This window comes from Marmota monax, unplaced genomic scaffold (genome assembly GCF_021218885.2).
Source record: "Marmota monax isolate L192 unplaced genomic scaffold, Marmota_monax_Labrador192_F-V1.1 WCK01_AAM20220418_F8-fsc00007, whole genome shotgun sequence".
Lineage (NCBI taxonomy): Eukaryota > Metazoa > Chordata > Mammalia > Rodentia > Sciuridae > Marmota > Marmota monax.
In genome coordinates this window covers 15587231-15610707 of record NW_026692781.1, presented here as the reverse complement: position 1 = coordinate 15610707, position 23477 = coordinate 15587231, and the positions used below count along the sequence as shown (strand labels likewise).

General features: G+C 36.1%; 1 protein-coding gene and 1 long non-coding RNA gene across 5 annotated transcripts in view; one reads left to right on the top strand and one right to left on the bottom strand.

The window, feature by feature from the left end:
- Itprid2 (ITPR interacting domain containing 2) overlaps nt 1-8807 on the bottom strand; it is a 43649-nt gene extending 34842 nt beyond the window's left edge. For 2 of the 4 annotated variants that reach the window (XM_046447338.2, XM_046447337.2), the window contains exons 1-3: nt 8722-8788; nt 2050-2295; nt 1651-1696 (exon numbers count right to left, since the gene is read on the bottom strand). In XM_046447338.2, the coding sequence (XP_046303294.2) occupies nt 1651-1696; nt 2050-2295; nt 8722-8731 (302 nt within the window). In that variant the 5' untranslated portion in view covers nt 8732-8788. Of the gene's footprint in view, nt 1-1650; nt 1697-2049; nt 2401-8721 lie in introns of those variants that run through there. The other 2 variants (XM_058580300.1, XM_046447336.2) reach the window with 2 other exon arrangements.
- Nucleotides 2603-21892, top strand: LOC131424275 (uncharacterized). The gene is made up of 2 exons (XR_009227029.1): nt 2603-2891; nt 21691-21892. It is a non-coding gene; the product is annotated as an uncharacterized LOC131424275 (long non-coding RNA).
- Nucleotides 21893-23477: the final 1585 nt, after the last annotated feature.

Here is a 23477-nt window from a genome sequence, read left to right as displayed (position 1 = left end):
GCAACAAAACTTTTGGAATTTTCAGGGGTCACTATTTCCCAGTGAATGTCAACATTTTGCTATTGCATTTATCCCGAAGGACACTTATTCACTTGTTCACTACCTAGTTGAAAAGATCTCTTCCACAATCTCAGTTCCTACACACCATAAAACAATTGTTATTTTTCTCTTGTTCTTAACTTTTAAAACTTATTTTGAATATGCACTTGAATTTAAACAATGAAACAAACTTATTTTGAAGGCAAAACCTATAATAAGACACCAAGAGTCAGTCAATACTGTATTTAGGACTATATTTAAATCAAGACTGAGATTGCAGGTTTAAAAGATCTGAGAAAAAAATAACAAAACATCCTCTTCAGTCACTTGTGTAAGAGAAAAGTTGAAAAAACTGGTTTTACAAAATCTCTCCTAAAATGTCCAGAAGATGCTTAAAATTTCAACCTTTCAAAATTTAACCTATTTTGGTGTTTAACAATTAAATGAACCAGTGGCACACTATTATGATTTCTTAATCCTGCTGAGTAGAGCCACTTTGGAAATGAGGGGGTTAAATCAGAGCTAGATTGTTAATCTGGGGGTGACTTCAAACAGTGTATTCACCTCTGTGTATCTTGAAAGAGAATCTCCATATATTTTATACTATTTCAGCAGTGTCTATAACACCCCCAATAAAAATTAAGAAATTCTGTAGTGAAGAGATTCAATAAGGCTCCAGTCAATTAATCAAAACAGTATATTAATAGAGTAGTAGCCAATATTTGTCATTAGGGGACAAAAAGTAAACTGGCATACAGGAGAACCAACTTTTCAAAAACCAAATAACTTCCCATTCTAATGCTTAAAGAAAACATTAAGACAAACCTAAATTGAGAAAGCAAAAATATTCTCAAAAGCAAACACCAACAAAGTTTAAAAGTTACATTCTTCATACAAGATTTTTAAACTAGCAAATAAATTGAAAACAAAAGTGAACTAAGCACATTTTACTATAGTCAGATTCACTTGCAATATGATTCATCCCCTCTGTATTTTATCAAACATTTTTGTAACTGTTGCCAAAGCATGCAATTAAACAGATTTATGCAGTCTGAATGCCTTCAAAGCTCTATTTCCTTTTGTAAATTCCAGTGCCATCTGACAAATCCTTGTCCAAGAAGTAAACTACAAGTACAAAGTTAACTAGTTTTAGTAGCTCCCCAAACAGAATTAAGGCACAGAAATAAAATTAAAGCCCATTTAGGGTAGTCTAACCCACGTTTGAAGGAAAATTATCCGATGTCAGATGACACATGCCAAAAGGAAAGCAAAATAAAATATTCTGTAAAACGTAAGATTTTTTTTCAAATAAAAACTGGGCAAATGTAACAACATGGCATAATGATCTCTTTCAGGTTTCTGATCTCTAATGCTAACATCATGTACCAACAGCTGAGGTCCTAATAACTGTAAAAGTCAACGCAACACGGTCTTCAAATAACAGCCACAGTACTTCCATTTCTAATCGCTTAAAGGAGGAAGCTATCCGTGGCTCACTTTCCGGTTCCTAGCTTACAACCGCCACAGGACCCACGGGGACCCGGCCAGAGTCATTAAGCTCCGGCGTCCCATGCCTGTTGATCTCCCTCTGGGACGCCAGCGAGGACTCACCGGCAGTCCTTGAGCCATATCGCGATCTTCTCATTGGGCACGTTTCCTGCGGGGCAGAGCAAGGGGACAGCTTATTACCAAGCCAAGAGGGACTCCTATTGCTGGGTCACTCAGAACACTCCCCTATAGAAAAATCTACTAGAGGCAAAATGCAGCCTGAGCAACAAGTCTTACTGCCCATCTGAAGGGAAATCAGCGGGCACCCAGGTGTCTATGTGGACGCTGGACACGCCAGGTTACACGCGCGCGTTTAAAGGTTGGAAGTGTCCCCTGTCCCCTTGGCCTATCGAGCACCGAGGGTCGCCTAGAACTCAGCGGGCGCCCGGGACTCACGAGACTTTCCCCGGCCCGCAGCCCCTGGTCTCCCGCGCCCGCCGCCGCCTGGCCCGGCGCACCAACCTCTCCCCGTGGGTGCAGGCAGCTTCGCGCCCGGGAGGTCCTCCTCGTCGTCCTCGTCCTCGTCCAGAGTCGTCGCTTCTGTGGACAGATCCTCCGTCTCCGATGCCTGCCAGGAGCTGCGGCACTTGGCCCAGGCCTTCCTCCTGCGACTTGCCACTTGCCACTCCAGTTCCTCCTCCGCCTCCGCCGACGCCGTCAGGGGCCGGTTCATGGCCGCACCGGGGGCTCCTCTGCCCCAGCCGGAGCCTGTGTGAGACACGGCGGCGGCAGGGACCCCCGCCCCTGCTGTCAGCGCTCGGCCGGGCTGGGGGCCCGGGGGAGCGGGAGCGGGCGCCGGAGGAGGAGGGGACAGGGAGGGAGGGAGGGAAGGAAGGGGAGGGAGGGGGCGGAGGGCCAGCGCTTCACATGAAGCCGGCCAGGCGCGGCGCGGGAGCGCGAGTGGCCCGGCGAGCGCTGCAGGACCCGAGCGCCGCGGCCCCCGCCCCCACCCCCGCCCCCGCCCGGCGTGCCCGGGGCGGCCGGTCTTCGCGCGTCTGCGCGCCCCTCCCTCGGCGGCGTCCCACGCCCCCTTCCGGCCGGGGGCGCGCGGGTGCGGCGGGGCGGGGCGCGGAGCGGGAGCACACCCGTCCCCGTCGCTGCCCGCGGAATGGGTGAGATTTGTTTGTTTGTTAATAATCATTTCTTCTGTCAACTCCTCCTTCATCCAAAAATAGCGACAAAGTGGGAAGGCCAAGTCTCACAAAACGCCCCCGCGCGAAAACAAGGGTCGGCTTGGGCTCCCTGAAACGCATTCTTTGAGGAGTTGCCTGAAGTGTCGTATATTTAATGTCCAAAAGACTGGGGTAAGGAAGAAACAGAGGCGAGTGATTGGCATTCTCAAAATGCCAAAACTGGAAAGGATCAAGTTTCATAGAGTGTTGCTTTCATACCCAGGAAAGTTATTTATCATGGTTATGTGAGGTGTGAAAATGAATTGAAAGAATAATTTGGAAATGTCATATTGAAGTTGCACATAGAGAGGTGCGTCAAATTGCTTAGAATTTGATGCTACAAGAAACCAGTAATGTCAAGGTTTGTAAATACATGAGCTCTGCATTCCCTTTGTTAGTTTTAAGTCTCCTGAGCAAATGACTCAAAATGTATCCAAAGTCTAATGAAGTATAACACAACAGTGTTCCCTTAAACGTAATCTACGCCTACTGTGTAAGACTTCCAATATTTTATCGTATTTGGCTATCTCCTGATGAATAAGTTGAACACTTTTTGATTCTAACATGATTGGAAAGAAATTTTGCATAAATATTTTAAGGGATAATTTTTTTCACTTGAATTTGAAAGGAAGAGCATAGTAAAATTTCTAATGAAAACATTTGTATTATAAGGTAATTAAATGTATTGTCATTGATAGCTAATGGAAACTATAATTTTTGGAGAATATAGACTATAGAATGCTCTTGAGGTGAAATAGTGCCAAGTTTTTATCCAAACATAAGGCATAGACTGCTGAAACTGAACTCTGATTTGACTGCCTTCATTCTTTCCCATCTTGTTTCTAGGACATTGCTCCAATTTATAAGTTTCAGAAAATCCATGTTTCTGAATAAAATCAGCAACTTCTAATGGTTTACCAGTATCCGAAAGTTCAGATTCAGACTCCAGGCTACCTTTCCAGAACCATCATAGCTTTTTACTGGGCCTCATATATTTACTGCAAATGTAAGGGATGTTAAAATAGTGGTGTTAGCATCTCAATAGCTTCAATTTTCATTATTAAAGATCTTTTCTTTGACTCTTCAAGACTTCTTAGCCTTCAGGAGTCCTGTAGTAGAATGCATCTGACCATTTAGTGACCCTCCAAAATAGGGCAGACCTACCTGTGGAAAGGTGGAAAGGTGGGAAGGAGTGGGGGAGGTGCTTAAAAAAAAAGCATGGAAAGGGCTGGTCAAATGATATAAAATATGCTGACTTCACAGTTTTATTAAGAGTCTTTAAGGGACTCCACCCTGTCTATCTGCTGCCCCCTCTTCAGTTTTTTGGCATATATGTGTTGGGGTGACTCTGTCTTTTCCTCTTCATTCATTCCTGTACTTTCTATCAAATATCTGCTTGATTTTCAAAATCCAGCTGATGCAGAACTTTTTGACTCCATGGTTTCACCCCTCCTACTCACATCCCCTCCACAGTTCCCAGATACAAAACAGAATGTCCATATCATCTATTTTCAAACTAAATTATTAAATAAAGACTAAGACTACCTCTGGACAGTATGTTTGGCTTACCAGACAAATTGCAAACTTCAGAGATATAAAGAACATTTGTCCAAACTCTTCTTGAACCCCTTATGCTTTCAGTACAGTGCTGATCCCAAAAGGAATACTGAATCCTCTTAAGGTGGTTGTTTATTTTGTTGTTTTTTTTTTTTTATGTTTTGAAGACTAGACACTCAAACTGGCAAAATATTTGCTTAATGTTATTTCTCCAAGGCCTATTATATTTTAATTAGTTTTGCTATTGCTTAAGTACATTTTTAGACAATAATAACAAAAAAATGAGAAAGGCATATTTAATATTTTAAAATCAGACAACCAGAGTCAAAAGAAAAAAAATACAGTAGGTAACATTAGAATACAGCAATTATTGAACCTTCAATAACACAAATGTATGGGTTTTTTTGCATGGCAGTTTTTAATGCAAAGCTTTGAGGTTACATATTGGGAAGGAAATTCATGAGCCAGCTTGTTATTATTGCCTTAAAAACTAAAGGATTTGAGCTGTATCATCAACTTTGAGAATTTTTTTTTTTAAATTCCCAATGTGTTTCATTTATTCAATAGCGAATGATAAACAGGAGGAGAGTCTGCTTCTTTAATACTTGTTTTCCAAACTGTAAATCTACATTGCAAATGCTCTACATAAAGAATATTGGCTGTCACTGATGCTTAGTTAGTGGAGGAAAGAACACATTTATATTAGATGTGGATCACTCTATCTAGCATGATATAATAGAAACAGTAGCTAGCATCTTTGGTGTCAGATTAAAGTCTGAAAGTTTTACATCTATCTATCTATCTATCTATCTATCTATTTATTGCTGTATGGCCTAGGGCAAGACAGCCAGTCTCTCTCTCTCTGGTAATAACTTTCCTCATCTGTGAAGTGGCAATCATATCTACCTTCCCCAATTGATGTATTACATGAAATTAAGTAGGTGCTCAATATGGATGTTAGAATTATTTTCTTGCAAAAGGCAAAAATAGACCAGTTTTATATGAGGGATTATTCTTATGCCAATGAATGACAAATATCTTCATGCTTATGCAGCTATATTTTAAAATTGGAATAATTCAGGCCAGGACAGAAAACATATTCTGGTTGAATTACACAATTTTAAATGGAAAAGCTTATATCATCAGTAAAATATTATGCTTGGTTTAATTACTTGGTTACATTTTACATTTCCAAACCTTAACACATGCCTCAAAATTACAAATCAAGTTTTACTGTGGAGGTAAGGTGTTTTAGTTCAGGACTTTTGTTTCTAGTCAAGCTACTGTTTCTTCACTAATATTTATATAATCAAAAATTTTATTTTGTGTCTCAAAATCTTAATAATTCTGAGTCTAATTAGTGGTAGAGTTGCAATTATATCAAATTTTTGCCTTTATTATGATCAAAGGGAGGTGTAAGGTAAGTAGAATATCTGATTAAATAAACAGTAAGCAGCCTGACACGGGGGCACACATCTGTAATCCCAATGATTCACAGAGGCTGAGACAGGGGAATCGAAAGATTGAGACCAATATGGGCAATTTATTGACACCCTGCCTCAAAATAAAAAGGACTGGGCTCTAGCTCAGTGGTACAGCACTTGCCTAGCATTTGTGCAAAGTCCCAGGTTCAATCACTGGTACCAAAACAAAACAAAAAGTAAAAACCTAATAACAATAAATAAATAAAAATAAAAAAATAAATGGAAAGGAACATTTTGTATTTCAAAAGGAAAAAAAAATAATTTTGGGTGAAATAGCTTTGTGAAACAATGCATATAACATCCCTTCCTCTTCTACTTTGTCCCAGTCACAAATGTTAAAGACTTGAAAAGTCCTCAAATTTTATTTTAAATTATCACAATTTAACTTTGTTTAGCCCAGTTGTTCTAAAATTCATTTCAGCAGCAAATATTTTGGTTCCCTCGATATATCTCTTGACATTTCCAGGGATACCAATAGAGTAATTTGCAATAGAATAAAAGTGAATGAAAGGAAAAGTTAATCAATAGGAGTAAACTCTTCAAAAACTTGCAAATATTTACTTATTGATCATGTAATTTAACTATGGTAGTCTGAATTTGATTGATTCTTTGATATATACTTATGAGCCATTATTATAAAGTATGACTAGTTATTATAGATATTTAAGGTAATAAGATTGTATAGTTAAGATTTATAACTCAAACCTGTTACTTATTCCTAGAAGTTTCCATATTAGCAAAAATTTAAGAATTATTGTATTAGTTGCTTTTCCTCATGAGGTAGCACTAATAAAACAATCTACTATTTTGATTTGCTCTATTTTCTTAAGTACACACCAGAGGGAGAAGAAGGTATTGTATTAATACCATTAAAACTTTGCCTTTTCTAATTATTTATACAATCTGGGTAAATTATTTGTATATTTTCTGATTTTGTGCATATTAAAGATTTGTCAATTTTATCACTCATTCTAAGATCATACTTTTTTAGTTTGCTAAATATTCCTAAATTTAACTTCTCTGCAGTGAAACTTTGTGGCCAACTTTGTTCTTTCTAGTGGCTCAGTTCCCATGTTTATGAGCAACAGGTAAAAATGGCTTATCTATTCTTCAACAATGGAATGAAGCAAGATTATGTAATAGAATAAGTTTTATTGGGTCTGTTTTATGAGTTAATGAAACAACTCAAGAAGATTTTGGAATCCTCTTTATTAGATATAGTTAATGAAAAACCAAAATATTTATAGTTACCTATTATATTATACATGTATATTTATATATCACATATTACACATAATTATGTGTTATAGTTGTCTATATTATCTGTGATGTTTAGATGCTCAAGTTTGGATCAGTCCATTTTTTTTCCTCTTAGTCCTGCCCTAAAATGTTGTTTTTAAATATCTATGGCATTTTGGATCCATAAAAGGTTTTAAAGATGTATATCTATCCATAGAAAATTCTCAGTCTATGTCAATGCCAATTGATAATAAGGATGTTTCTGTAGGATACCATAAACCAGGGAGATTCTAGCATATGCATTTTCTTCTTAGTTGAAGATTATTCTTTAGCTCTTGTATAATGTGTATTATTACCTTTTTTTGGAGCCATTTAGAACTTTTTGAAAAATATATTTGTTCACTGTGCATGTATTTGGAATTACATATTATATGTAAATCTTCCTTTCTATATTTTATGAATAGTAGAAAAAAGGAAGGTTGGTGACCATGTGTACTATGTATCTATCTAATACTGATGGATCTTGAAAAGCTTTAATTGGTCTAAACTTCATAATGGTTCTCTCTCTCTCTCTCTCTCTCTCTCTCTCTCTCACACACACACACACACACACACACACACCCCACACAGCATCTTTTTTTAAAGAAAATTAATTCTCCTAATGTGTGCCTGAACCTGAATATAAACCTCACTGGCCTCTCCCACCACATTTCCCTTCTCTAATCTCCCTTCTGCAGCTCCTTCATGCCCATTTCAGAACAAACACAATCTGCATTCAGAACAGGACCATTTACAAGTTGAATGGAGTTATTTTGGGTGAGTCATTGAAAACACAGTACAAAACCTTTCCTCACTCACCAGAAATGCATTTTTAAAATAAAGCCAAAGTGAACAAGGCTTGGCAAGTTTGAAGGTGGACAAAATGGGGAGAGAGCAGGTCTTCTGTCAGCCTCAGACAGGATTTGGTAAGCCATTTTTGGCTATTTCTTAAAGTTCAACTCCCCAATTCTTTTTAGTATGACCAACTAAAAGCACCAGATTGAGCAGGTAGAACACAAAACATGTACATTCTAATTTCAACTAGCACTGTTAACCATGGGCACCATCAGTAGGTCCACAATAGCATAGCAACAGCTTTAAGTTCCCATTTTTATCTTTCTTTAATTTAGATGCTATAAAGTGTCTACATTTAACAACCTCTTTCTTCTGATTAGCTTTTAACAAATAGTAATTATAGACATGCATTAGAAAGTTGAATATAAATTCAACGCGCAAGCCTTTAAAGTTGCTATTAGGGCTAGAGATGTAGCTGAGCAGTAGAGCACTTGTGAGCAAATGTGAGTCCCAGGATTCACTTTCCAGCATGAAGGGGAGTGGGGGGTGGAGATGGGGAAGAAAGAGAGAAAGAAAGGAAGAAGATGCTTTTTAAATAAGTAAAGTTCTATGAGAATTAAGCAATAAAATATTAAAGTAAATAGGTCTATGGAGATAGATAATAATAAGTTAGTTCCTAAGAAGCTTTTAAGTTGAATTATTATAATAAGTATACTGGTAAATAAATTATTATAATAAATATATTGATAAAATTACTTGGTAAATTTTGTATATTTAATATGAAAGTATTCAAGATGTAGAAATCTGTGCAGATTCTTATTTTTCTATCTGTAGAACATATTACTTACCCTGTATCATACAGAAAACTTTATGGAAGAAATTCAGGTGATTACTTTTCTGCAACCTGCTACCAGTCAGTTGAGGCTCATATCTCCTGAATGAGAAGAAATTGAGAATCAAGGAGACATTCTTAAACATATAATGCTAACTCAAAACTCTTGCTATAAAATTTGATAGGCTTTAAAATCATCTTTAACACAGGTTGACCCAGAATATTGTTGTGAACCAATTAACATACTGTAGGGGGCCCTATGGTTAGAAGAGTCCCCTGTACACAAAAAGTCCATCCCCAAGTTGTGCAAATATTCTTGAACTCCCTGCAAACCATGAGTTTCCACAAGGCAGGGTGACAATTGTTGGTAAAGAGGATGAAAACTCTGTTTGAAATTTAATCTGGCTATGGAAGTACAAGGGTCAAAATAAACAAACAGATATTTCCTGCCATAGTTAAAAGCAAAGCAAAATACTCTGTTTCCCACATTTGGGGGAATTTTTGTCCATCATTGGACATGATGGAATTTTTGTCCATCATGTGTGTGTTCTTAAGTAATTGTTTTCTTAATTATAAAATAAGAATGTATACAGCCTTCAAAATGTATCTGTCTCATCTAGGAATGATTTTACCTCATTTATGTGTATTTAAATGAAATTTACATATATGACAAAGTTAAAGGGAGTTAATATCTATTGATATTAAGAACTAAGACCAAGAATTTTCCTATAATTGTATGTCAAACTAAAATGTCAAGCACATTACTATCAAATGTCTCTGGGGCATGAAAGTTTGTATAAGTAGCATAGTTGACCTAGATTATACAAGTACTCATCAAACAACTTAAAGTTGTACTTATTAATACTTTGTTATTAAATGAAGGAGCCATGGGGTAAAGGTTAGCACACAGGCTATCTCTGCCTAATTTTAAAGATTCCCTGAGCCCATGACTTTCCCTCTTTTTTTTTTTTTTTTGTTTAAACAAGTAATTCCAATTTGGCACCTTAAAACCCTTTAAATACCATAATTCATTAAAATAATGTGATAATCAGTTGGGAGAAGCATTACTAAAAGCAGTTGTTTCAATGGAGCCAAGAAAATAACAATGTTAAAAAAATGGATGCTTTTAATTGGGTACTTCTTTGTGCCAGTTACCATAATTAAGGCTAGAATTTATACTATCTTCTTTAATACAGAGCCTCTATAAGAACTTGTCTTACTCTCACTTTCTAGATAGGGAAATTGAATTTCTGAGAGGCTAATACTTGCCCCAGGTCACACACCAAGCCTCTTCCCCTGCAAAGACTCTGTCCTTGCCTACCATGTGCAACTGTCTCATGGCACTTCAGGCCTCAGACTTCAGCAGTTGCTCCATCTCAGCATACTGAGAGGATTGGGATTCCTCACTTAGGGATAATGGGGAGAGAATCAGTGGCACTTGTAAGTCAATGGGATCCTAAGGAGAGACTTATCTACTATAACTCCCTTATTTTATAGGGGAGGAATATTGAGCTCAGAAAGTTTAAGTAGCCTGCCCAAGGTCAACAGCCAAATAGTGACAGAATTGGTTAAGGACAAAAATCCCTATCAGCAGTTTAGTGTGCTTCCTTATCTACCACACAGGAAGCTTTGGGTAACAATTATAAATATTTTAATACTTTAATTTGAACATATCAGGAAATCATACACATTTCTCGTGTGATTTTTAGAGAAAGCTGGTATGAGCAGACATTGCTGCAAAACAGATTTCAAAGCATAAATCAACTAATAGCAAGTGATATGATGGACCAGAATTGTTTATATCGAGCACATACTTTCAGAATATTTGCAATAATCATTGAAAAGGATTTTTCAGAGTTTCCAGAATATCTGTTGGTCTGTAATCATGAGAGTTCTTGTTAAATGTAGACATGCCTCCACTCTGTTCTTAACAAATTAAAAGAAATTACAAATCTAATACATCCATTCTTATCTGGGTCCAAATCTAGTTTATGGATGTATAGGATAGCAGCATGAACTTATTTCTGCTCATTGTGTGTGTGTGTGTATGTGTGTGTGTGTGTGTGTATACATATGTGTATCTGTATATATGTAAATTTATATAAAACATTTATTTCTTCATTTTTCAATATTCAGCACATTTGTTGAGTTCTAACACTGTGGTAGATTCTGTAAAGTTTTGGTGTTATGATAATGACCCAAATAGACTAATTTTATAGTACTATCCTACACTATGGCCTTTCTGAGTGTTCATCTCATTCCTCTTCTTCCTTTTTTCCACTTTGCTTATGTTTTCTTTTCTTTTCTCATTCTTTCTTCCTATAATGTAGTTAGTTTTTCTTTTACTATCACCATAAATTATGCTGCAACCTTTACTGTTTATCTCATATAGTAGAAGAAAATGCTATGAATAAAAATATTCACTCTGGTGATTATATAATCAAAATCATAAAAGAGAATATTCCCTTTAAAATATAGCAATTAGAACAAATATAATTTTATATTTATATATAAGTCTAGCAATTAGCATATGTCAAGTTTTCAATGTCATTTGAAAACTTCAGTTCTTACCAGGCCCTTGACTACGCAAGTTTAATCATGTGGTGATACTCTTTAAAGCAGCTGTGTCCAGAGTTAAAACCAATAGGGAAAACATAGCTTCTTGCTAAACCTTATATCACCATTTTAAGGACTGTAGGAGTGAGAAGTGGCATGGTGTGGCAGTGGTAGAGAAAGAAGTATGATAATTCTGATATCTGTTATACTGGTGCCCATTGCAGCGATTTGGATAAAATTTACCAGGTATCTTCATACAATACCACAAAATACCACAAGCCTCTATTTATAAGCAGATTATTTGATAAATCCGTTTGCAGTAGATATAGAGAGATATCCATTCAACAACCAAGCAGTCATCCTGTTCCCCTGCATCTCTGGGAAGAACTGTAATAGACCTATTCCTACCAAATGATTAGCTATGCCTTGAGATATTTACATTGTTGTTTAAAATATTTTTAAAATGCAACCATGTGGCTAAATAAGCTATGTACATTTCAGCAGAGAAAATATATGTGCAAGTCTAAGATAAGTGATAGTCAGGAGAATGTTCCTTTTGCATAAACTAGATTTCTCAGTAGCCCTACGAACATTGATAAAGGCCAAAATATTAAAACTGCCTTTATTTTATCTAATCTTCTCACTCAGAAAACGAAAAATAAAGATCTAGGTTTTTAACATGTAATATTAAAATTTCTCACTAAAGTTGATACTTCAGATCCAAAATTCAGAGTTCCGTCCTGCCATATTTCTGCAGAGCATACAAGACTGGGAACAGAATTTCTACAAACCTGAATATGTTATTCAGCTTGTGTTTGAGTGTTCTAGGACAGCATATTATTTTCTACTATAGGAAAAGCTCAAGACTGTAACACCCCTGGTCCAGCCACATTCTTGAACTTAGAAGACTTGCCCAAGGGGAATACTGCTCATGATAAAAAAGTGAGGAATTTGGCTTCTCAGACTAAAATCTGACTTCCAAACAAACCTCAACTGACATATATGGGACCCAAACTTTTAAGATTTTAACTAAGAACTATTTAAACTCTAACTTAAATGTTCAAATTTAAGAGAGGGAAATGTTAACTGTCCTGATTCCATCATTACACACTGTCTACATATATCCAATTATCACCCTGTACCCCATAATGTTGTACAACTGAAATAATAATTAAAAGAGGAAACCTTTAACTTGAGTAGAAACAATATTCAGAATGTTTTTCTAAAGGACACAAATTCAGCTACTATTATGACTACTGAATATGTCTTATATTTATTTCAATATTTTAACATTTACCCATGACTTATAGCAGACCAGAAATGATCTGAGTGCCTTGAAAATATCCAGTGATTTCCAGAGAGTCAGTTTTTACCCAATCACTCTGTGATTTATGCAGTGGCACCTGCCTACAACAGTTCTCAATATAAGCAATGATATGAAATGAGAAGGCACTGTGTCTAATAAGGAGTCTTCCCAAACTTGGAGAATGTCACCCTGTATTCTCTTTAGGAGAAGTTAAGGAGAAATTTCTCCTTATAATATATGTTCCAAGAACAGCTGAAATTACCAGGATATTTTTTAATGTCATGGGCACTAGAAACTATATAACTGACAAAATTTCTAGTTTTACATTGGCTGCTGGAAAACTTGAGAGCCAGTATGTGGCTCATCCATGACAGATGAGTAGGTCATCATGGTATGCGTCTTGAACCTTATTCATAGCTCTATTTTGTCCCCACCCTTGTTTTTTTTTTCTTTCCTTAAATTTCGACTTCCATTTTTTCTCAAAAAAAAAATGTTCTTTTTATAACCTTTTTCTGTAACACAGCAAGGAATAGCTAAGTCAAATATATGGGGAAATATGCAAAAACACATTCACTATGAGAATAAGACCACTCCTAGAAGACTATTAGAAGGGAAATGAACAAAGATATTCCGTTAAAGTGTAACATTATGGCTCTTTCCAAACTTTTTGAAATTGTATTCACATTTTGAGGGTGGGGTACTTGAACTTCAAAAGCTCTAGCTATTTAGTTCAGAACTAGAAGTACAGGGAAGTATGTGAATGACCCCCTACAATGTACTACAGTTTGAATATTTTAAGACAAGCAGGGAACTATCATAATTGCTATTATCATTGAGGATGGAAAGGTAGGTGAGGGCCAGTTTTCAAAGGTCTTAGTATGCTGTTCTAAGGGACTGTCTTATTGCCAGTGGAAGTCAGAATCAATTTTCAGTTTTTAACTGAAGTACTCTGTTGTAAGATAACTAGTTAACTGTGTAGTTAAAGAGTTAGGAAGCAACAAATAAAGGAACCAGTTAGGAACTTATTAGCATGTGGGTGGTGGATACTTTGATTAAAATCTGCCTTAGAGCAATGGGAAAGGGCTACATTCAGATTTGACAGATTAGAAATGGACAAAGAGGAAAACTCAGAATGCCCTTATCAAGGCCTGGGTTCTCGTTTAGGTAATTGGATGGGTGTTGATGTCATTTAACATGATAGAGAATTTATACAGATTGGTTTTTTGGGAATAATTTGAGAGTAAGAAAAACAAGGCAGAAAAAAGGAAATTAGTGGAATGCTAAATGTTTTAAATATGAAGTGCTGTAAGACATTGATAGGTATGTATCCTTAAACGTTCAGATATAGAACTCCTGATAAAAGTTTAGCTTAAATTGTGTGTGTGTGTGTGTGTGTGTGTGTGTGTTATTTTTAGTTGTGGATGAACCTTTATTTTTATTTATTTATTTTTATGTGGTGCTGAGAATCAAACCCAGTGCCTCACACATGCTAGACAAATGCTGTACCACCGAGCCACAACCCCAGCCCCTGGGTATGTGTATTTTTAAGTCATTAATATCAGATATCCATCTTTCTCTATGATCCTGATCAAACATCTTATTTCCCCCTCAAAAATTATTGTAAACCTACAAAGGCAACAATCATAAATGCTCTCTAAAATGGCTCATCATTCACACAGTTACGTTGGTTTGCCCCATGCAGTAAGTGTCAAACATTTCTCTGGAAGGATATTCCAGTGAATATTTTCCAGCCCTCATTTTATACTTATCCATAAAAGTCAGCAGTATTCACTACTTCTCTCATTTCTTTCTTGATGTTATATTTCCGGATTCTCCTACTTTTCAGTCTCCTTCGCTGGCTTTTATTTTCCTACCAGCTGTACTGTCATAATTCTGAGAGTGTCAATCTTTAAGTTTACACATTCTCCATGGGTGAGGAGAGGAGAGAAGCATATCACATTGGGTTTTTAGGTCACTTTTAATTTGTGAGAGCAGAGGTTATTTAGGATGTTAAGCAAAGGAATGACATGATCCAACTCATGTTTTAAAAGACTAACTCTGGCTGCTATTTGTAAAATTGACTAATGGGATAGAGATAGAAGTAGGGAGAAAACCCAGGAGGTTTATGAAATAATGAAGGCTTGTACCAGAGAAAGAGCTCTGGAAATGGTAGGGATTATGGATGTATCTTCAAGATAAGGCCAGTAGGATTTTTTGCTTACGGATTGGAAGAATATGTAAAAGAAAGGAAGGAGACCATAATGATTCCACATTTTTGTACCTGAGCAACCAGAAGACTGGAGTAAGAACACTGAGATGGAGGAGATTTATAATGGAACGTTTTGGGGAGAAACAAAAGTTGGTTGTCTGTGTTAAATTAGAAGGAATTATTAGATATCCAAGTGGAGATGTTGAATATGAAGATAGAGTTCAGGAGAAAAACTAGTGCTAGCATAAATTTTAAGGACTCATAAACAAATAGATGGTATCTAAAACTAAAAAAAAAAAAAAAAAAAAAAAAAAAAAAAAAAACACCTTGTAAGATACTCCACATGTTAGAGGCAAAATCCAGCAAAAGAGGCTGAGAAAAATCAACTGATGAAGTAAGGAGAAAATCCAAAGTGGTGTCCAGAAGGTAATTGAAAAGAAAAAAAAAGTTTTAAATAGTAAGTAATGATCAATTTTACCAATTTTCTGAGATGCTAGTTAAGATGGAAACTAAAAACTGGCCTCTGAATGTGGCAGAATATGATGTTATTACCGACCTTGACAATAATTGCCATGAGATGGTGAAAAATGAAGACTCAAATTAGAGTGAAAATCTGTGGGCTTGTTTCTTTTAGAAGAGGGATACAGGAAATTGCAGGGGTATTCAAATTAAACAATTAATTTACCAATATAAAACAAAAGAGCAGGAAAACCATAATATAAATAAATGACCATAAAAAATCACCAAAGTCTAGGCAGTCCTCAGCCCTTATTTCCTTATTTTAATTTTTTTAATTCTAATTTGTTATATATGCCAGCAGAATGCATTACAATTCAAATTATACATACAGAACACAATTTTTCATATCTCTGGTTGTACACAAAGTAGAGTCACACCATTCGTGTCTTCATACATGTACTTAGGGTATTGATGTCCATCTCATTCCACCATCTTTCCTAATCCCATGCCCCCTCTCTTTCCCTCCCTCCCCTTTTCTCTAACTAGAGTTTGTCTAGTCCTCCCATGCTCTACTCCCCAATCTCATTATGAATCAACATTCTTATATCAGAGAAAACCTCCGTACTTGGTTTTTTTTGGAATTGGCTAACTTCACTTTGCATTACATTCTCCAACTCAATCTGTTTACCTGCAAATGCCATGATTTTATTCCCTTTTAATTCTGAATAGTATTCCATTGTGTGTATATATACCACAGTTTCTTTATCCATTCTTCAACTGATGGGCATCTAAATTGGTTCCACAGTTTAGCTATTGTAAATTGTGCTGTTATAAACATTGATGTGACTGTGTCCCAGTAGTATGCTGTTTTTAAGTCCTTTGGGTATAGACTGAGGAGTGGAATAACTGGGTTTGTATCCTTTGATAAACATCTCCACATTTCCAACCCCAACCACTACAGCATATTACCATCACCATTCTACTTTCTATTTCTGTAAGATGAATGGCTTTAGAATCAACATATGATGAGATTGTAGAGCATTTGTTTTTCTGTGGCTTGCTTATGTCACTCAATATAATGTCCTCATATTGTCTGAAATGGAAAATCTGCAATAGACATAGGAGCACAGATATCTTTTCAACATGTTGATTTCGGTTGCTGGTTCATATGGTAGTCCTATATTTACTATTTCAAGGAAACTCCATACCATTTTCCATAATGACTGTATAAATTTACATTTCCCCAACAGTGTGCAAGATAACCAACACTTGTTATCTTTTGTCTTTTTGATAAAAGTGATTCTAACAGCTGTGAGATGATATCTCACTGTGGTTTTAATTTGCATTTCCCAGATGATAACCAATATTTGGCCTTTTTCCATAAACCTGTTGGCCATTTGTTTATTTTCTTTTGACAAGTGTCTGTTCAGGTTATTTTTTCCATTTTTAAATCAGTTTGTTTTATTGCTATTGGCTTGTTTGCTTTTCTTATATATTTTGAATATTAACCACTTATCAGATAATATACTTTTCATAGGTATTCTTCTGTCTCTTCACTCTGTTGACTGGTTCCTTCGCTATATAGAATGTTTTAGTTTGGTATAACTTAATTTGTCTATTTTGCTTTAATTGCTAGTGCTTTGGGAGTCATATTCAAAAAAGTCATTGCCCAGACCAATGTCCTGGGGCTTCTCAGAGGGAGATTATTTGAAGAAATTCATACCTACTACATGTATGTATATGTGTACACATACATACACAAATATACACATTTATTCTGAGAATTAGATCACATCATCTGCTGAAGTGATTGAGCCTGAGCTGTTTGGAGAATTACAAAGAATGAAGATTTGGAATAGCTGTAACTAATTATGAACAGAGAACCACAAAGGAGAGGTAGAACTTTTATTTATCCAACAATTATATAACTAAGCACCTTATAAACATTAGTTTGTTCATTCCTAATAAACCTGAAAGGTATGTTAAATTATCATCCCCTTTGCAGGTGAAGACAGTGAGGTATGAAGCAGTCATGCTGTTTTCCTATGGGCACCCCACATATATATGGTGGAGTTGGGAACTGAGCTCCATGCTCTTGACCACTCCACAATTGATGCCTTCTTGCTGTTGAGCATCTTAGGGGGACACATGCCAATGATATATGGCTTTATTTAGCAGGTTTGACTACATTGGTTTTGAATTGCAAAAGACTCATTCATTTAGGATAGGAGTTCAGATGTTGAGTGTAATGGAAGTTGGAAAGGCAGAGGAAGTTGAGGGCTTAATTTCTGGGATAAATTATAGGATGCAGGCTAGACAGAAGAGGGAGGGCAAGAATGGAGGAAGTAGGCCTGTGGAGTGGCTCAGAGAACTGATCCTTTGCTATTTTCTGAAAGATTTTAGATCTCTTGTGAAGTCATTAAGGTAGTCTGATAAATGTTTAAAAAAAGAGTGATAGTTGAAAGAAGTAGGAATTTAGATCTAAGACAGTATGATTTTGAAGTGTAACTATGGGAAATGTAACTATGGGGGTGTAACAATATCTCATTACTACTTTTATATTGATTACATGTTGAAAGCATATTCATGAATCTACTGGATTCAGTAGAGACATTAGAATTGCTTTTACCTATTTGGCACACATGCAGTTTCTGCAAGACAAGGATAGACCTGGGCTCTGAATCTGTCTCTAGGGAGGGGCTTGTGATTATGAAGCATTCCAGTGATCTTGATGACCAGGAAAATTCAGGAAACACCGATCACACAAGGAACTAGTTTGACAGATGAGGAGACACAGGGTTGCTAGGAAAATTAGGTAGCACTGTGGGTGGCATATGGTCCATGGTAGTGAATACTTAAGTCCAAAGAAAAGGCCTGTGCATCAGAGAAGGTCAAGAAGTTGTGATTTAAAGGTGTTAGGTGGGGCATCCTTACAAGTCATGTTTGAATCACTCAGGATGAGACAGGAAATGGGTGGAGAAAAGGACTGTAGAGCCCAATTGTTTGCAGTGAAATATGGGGAAGTTAGGACACCAAGCTGATGTAATGAACAGACTCTAGACAAGAGTCATAGAAGAAAACCTTTCTTATAGCCACCTGCCTCTGTGAGTATGATGGGAAAGCCAAAATTTCCATGTCCCTAAGGTGCCTATCTGGCAGCATTCCTGGAGAGCTTTTAAAAGGTTGAACTTTAGGAATGATTAAATGATTAAAGCCTTAAATTACCTCAGAGGTCCAACACATTAGCAAAGTAAATATTAATACAGATTAGTTTATCTAGCTCATTTAAAACCATTATCACTTAAATACAAATAGGGCTAAAGATTGGGTATTTTTGAAAGGGAGCAAGTGGAAAGAGAAGGGAAATTGAGCTATGGGTAATGTGAACCACTCAAAGAGGAGAGAACCACCAACCTTCCACATGGAGAACAACCTAATGTGTGCCCTAGAGATAGTATAGAATCTACAGATAGCCATCTTCTTCCACTCGTTCAGAATATTCACTAAAAATTGTTTTAATTATTTCAGATGCAGTGATATGGGGATTTTCTCAGCTCTAATAAAGCTAAAGTTCTCAGAAACAAAATATCAATTTTTACAGATCCAAAAAGAACAGAGGTCTCTGCATAATATGACAGTTGATCCATATCCTATCGCTGAATCAAAAAGCAAGAAATAAAATCAAGAATCAATAAATGAGATGAATTCAAACTAAAAAGCTTCTTCTCAGCAAAAGAAACAATCAATGAGGTGAAGAGAGAGCCCACATTTTGGGGAGCAAATTTTTGCCACATGCACATCAGATAGAGCACTAATCTCTAGAATATATAAAGAACTCAAAAAACTTAACACCAAAAAAACAAACAACCCAATTAATAAATGGGCTAAGAAGCTGAACAGACACTTCTCAGAAAAAGATATACAATTGATCAACAAATGTATGAAAAAAAGAATGTTCATCATCTCTAGTAAGGGCTGGGGATGTGGCTCAAGCGGTAGCGCGCTTGCCTGGCATGCATGCGGCCCGGGGTTCGATACTCAGCACCACATACCAACAAAGATGTTGTGTCCGCTGAGAACTAAAAATAAATAAATAAATAAATATTAAAAAAAAAAAAAAAAGATTTCATCTCATGCCAGTCAGAATGGCAGTTGTCAAGAGTACAAGCAACAATAAGTGTTGGCGAGGATGTGGGGGAAAAGGCACACTCATACATTGCTGGTGGACTGCAAATTGGTGCAGTCAATATGGAAAGCAGTATGGAGATTCCTTGGGAAACTGGGGATGGAACCAACATTTGACCCAGCTATCCCACTCCTCAGTTTATACCCAAAGGAATTAGAATCAGCATGCTTTAGTAACACAACCACATCAATGTTTATAGTAGCTCAATTCACAATAGCTAAACTGTGGAAGCAAACTAGATGCACTTCAATAGATTAATGGTTAAAGAAACTGTGGTATGTATACACAATGGAATATTACTCAGCATTAAAAGATAATTTTTTTGCATTTGCATGTAAATGGATGGAGTTGGAGAATATGCTAAATGAAGTAAGACAATCCCCAAAAAACCAAAGGCCGTGTATGTTCTCTCATAAGTGGATGCTGATCCATAATGGGGGAGGGGCATGGGAAAAATGGAGAAACTGTGATTGGGCAAAGGGGAGGGAGAGGATGGGAGAAAGGGTATGGGCAGGAAAGATGGTGGAATGAGATGGAAATTATTACCCTAGTTACATGTTTGCACATATGGTATAACGCTACATTGTGTACAACCAGAGAAATGAAAAGTTTTGCTGCAAGTGAGTACAATGAATCAAAATGCATTCTGTTGTCATATATACCTAATATAATAAATAAATTAATTAATCTAAAAATTATTTCTATTTCCCATAAAAAAGCAGGATAAATTACATCTTCTTACAAAAGTATCTGATATTAGAGGAACTATGTTTTAGTCAACAAAAATTTTTGCTTTGGTGACCTACATTGTTAATTACCTTGCAAGCCACCACTGTTTCACCTTCATCTTTATCAACAGAATCCTTTTTATGCCACTGAATGTTGGCTTCTACATGTGACACAAAAACTTATGGCAGCCACCTTGTGACCAGGAGGGAAACTTACCTAAAAAGACAATTTGCTCATAAGTTTCTCAGTTTAAAGAAATAGGAAAGTAGGGACCCTGTCAAATTTGAATTTCGAATAACAAAAAAATATTGCATGTCTTATACCTTTAAAATTATAAATTGCTTATCTGAAATTCAAATTTAAGTGGATGTTTTATATTTAGTCTGGTAATCCTAGATGCTAAGAATGACAAAACAGAAATTTGCAAAGATCCTACCTCAATGAAGAATTAATTGAACTGCTGAATTAGCCAAATCTGACATTGTCTTAACTTAAAAAATTTTTAAACTAGCTTTCATTCCTGCATTTTCTGTTACTTATAGTCAAATGTATTCTAATTAACAGTTTTACTATCCCTCTCATTGAGCAAGTTGATAAAACATATAGTTCATCCATGAGTTACAAATTCCAAATTTTAGTTAGTTTTTTCAAAGAGTTTTTGTGAAAATTTTTCAATATGAAATACATCTTTGTCTTAAGATTTTAGGTTCCCTCCTCCCCCAGTACTAGGAATTGAACCATAAGGTGCTTTATCACTGAGCTGAACCCTCATGCCTTTTTTTATTTTTATTTTGTGACAGGGTCTTGCTAAGTTGCTAAGGCTGGCCTTGAACTTGGCAATCCTTCTGTCTCAACCTCCTGAGTCACTGAGATTACAGGCATTTGCCACCTGACGTGATCTGATCTCTAGCCATCTCCTTATTCTCTCCTCCCCTTCCTAACAGTCTGACTTAAAGGCAGCTCTTTCCAAGTATGCATGTCTATCTAAGAAAAACAGAATCCCTACAGTCACAGAAGACACTCACATTAGAATATTGTCCAATTACCACTATTCAAACAAACCTTTTGACAGACCTCTCATGTGCACCCTCAACAAACATTTTATAGTACGCATCCAGAAAGTTTTGCTGCTTAGAAAAGATGCTTTTCTTTGTATCTGATTTGAGTAAGGACAATGATGTCACATGCATGAATATAAACATACACCTACCTAGAAATGACAATGAACATAAGAGAAGAAAAGGGAAGAAGAGAAGAAACAGCATTTTAACTGGGTGGTCTAAAAAGTGTGGAAATTGAAGAAATGTATTTAGAAGTTAAGAATTCTTTTGGAGAATTATTTTAGATCTGTTCTAACTTTTATATCAGGATCTGTTACTTTAAAAGAATGCTGATTTACTTTAAAAGAATGCTGATTTAATTTATTAATTTTTAAATTAATATTATATTAATTCTTCCATTGCCATTTATTGAATTAATCTTAGAAAGTTATTGTCAGTCCACTGATTCTTTCTTCATATTATTTTTTTATTCATACCAGGTAAAATTTTGTCTGCATGTCTTGCATATGAAGAAACAGAAGCAAAAGCTATACATGGAAAAGAATACTTCTCCAGACTTGACTCAAATCTTCCTAAAGAAAGTTCTTTTCCCAATTTTAATTCTTTAGTAATATCCATTGCTTTTCTAGTATAATCAATAACATTTCTGGATCACCCTAATAAAGAGTATTTTACTTTAAATACCATTTCTCAAATTAATAGAGCTTACCATAAGCAAAATTTTGAGATGTGTTTTCCAAATTCTGATTTTAAAAGGGTAATAAAAGTTAAATCTATTTATTAAATCATTCTGACATAAAAGAGGTGGGTTATGTTATTGGTGCTCTAGCGAAGCTTTTTTCTCCCCCACACAATTGTGTCTACTACAGCATATGTAATTTTAAATCTTCAAAAATAATCTAGTATTTTGTGATATACCATTAATTTTTGTTCCATCATCAAAAATTTAAGATAGTAAAAGAAAAGTGCTTGGAATGCTCAGAACATGCCAGTCACCGGGGCCTAAAGCACTTTGCTCAGTACCAGTGGTGGAACTATGTTGCCCCTTCTGTATACTTTAAATTCAGTGAACTCTACTTGCCTTCCAAGCCTGTCTTTAATACAGTTCCAGAGCCAGTACCATTTCAAGGCTATATCCCCCCAGACACAAACATTTCTATCCGTTCAGATGATCTTCTTTCTCTTTAGTAAACATGCTTTCCCCCTCCTTCATCCCTGTTATTTCTTTTACTACAAATACTATCTCTTTTCTTCTGTCTTCTCACTTGAGCAATTCAAGATCTAAGGCTTCCCAAAGGATCTTCCTGAATGTCTTAGATCATGTGATGTTCATTATTGTCAGTGGAACACTCCAGCATCCTGTTCTGATTCTTATTAACTAGTTCCTTGGTGTCATTAGTGTCAATGGAAAGTCCAGCATCTCATCATTCTGATTCCTGTCAGCTAGTGTATCCTTAGTCTTTAGTACAACTTCCACCTGTCCTTGCATCTGAAACACATTATCAGTTTTTCTACCAAACTTTACTTGTTGTTATCTTTGTGCAGTTCAAATGTCTAGAACACTAAAATCTACAACCAAAGTAAAAGGAAAATAAGAGAGTGAGAGAGAAAGGAAACATGGTTTTACTTGCCAAAAAAAAAAAAAAAAAAAAAGCCAAAACCCTTAATTTCCTTATTTTAGAGTGCAATTGGTAGGATTTTCTTGTGCCCGCTACTAAGAGTGACATCATTTCAGATTTGGGTCCCTATAGACACTTCCCTCTTTTTTATCCCCCTGATACATGTCTCATAATTATTACCCATTGCCATTCCAAGGTTTTTAAATTTTCTTTTAAGAACAGATTCAGTTTACTCAAACTCATTCTTACACAGAATTTAAAATATGTGGAACAGATACTAAAGGAGTTTCCTAACCAGAGTACAGTGTGTTAAATAGGAAGTGAGGAATTGCCTGCTTGGCCCTTCCACATGCAGCTCATGGCACTTCAGAGGTATTCTGGAGCACCCAGGCCTAGCATCTGCCACCTTCTCTGAAGGATTGAGTAACTCTCTTTCCTCAGCATTCCAAGCAATGAACAAGATCAGAGGCCATTCATATTTACTAAAAAGTCCCAATGCAAGCAGCACTCAAAACAAATGAAAAAGAATTCCTGCCTAAACTTTTTTGACATTCTCTTGTTTTATTAGGTCAATACTTTTATACACTTCCTTAGAAAAATTTGGTTTATAATGTTTGATAATATATTAGCATCTAGAATTGATTAAC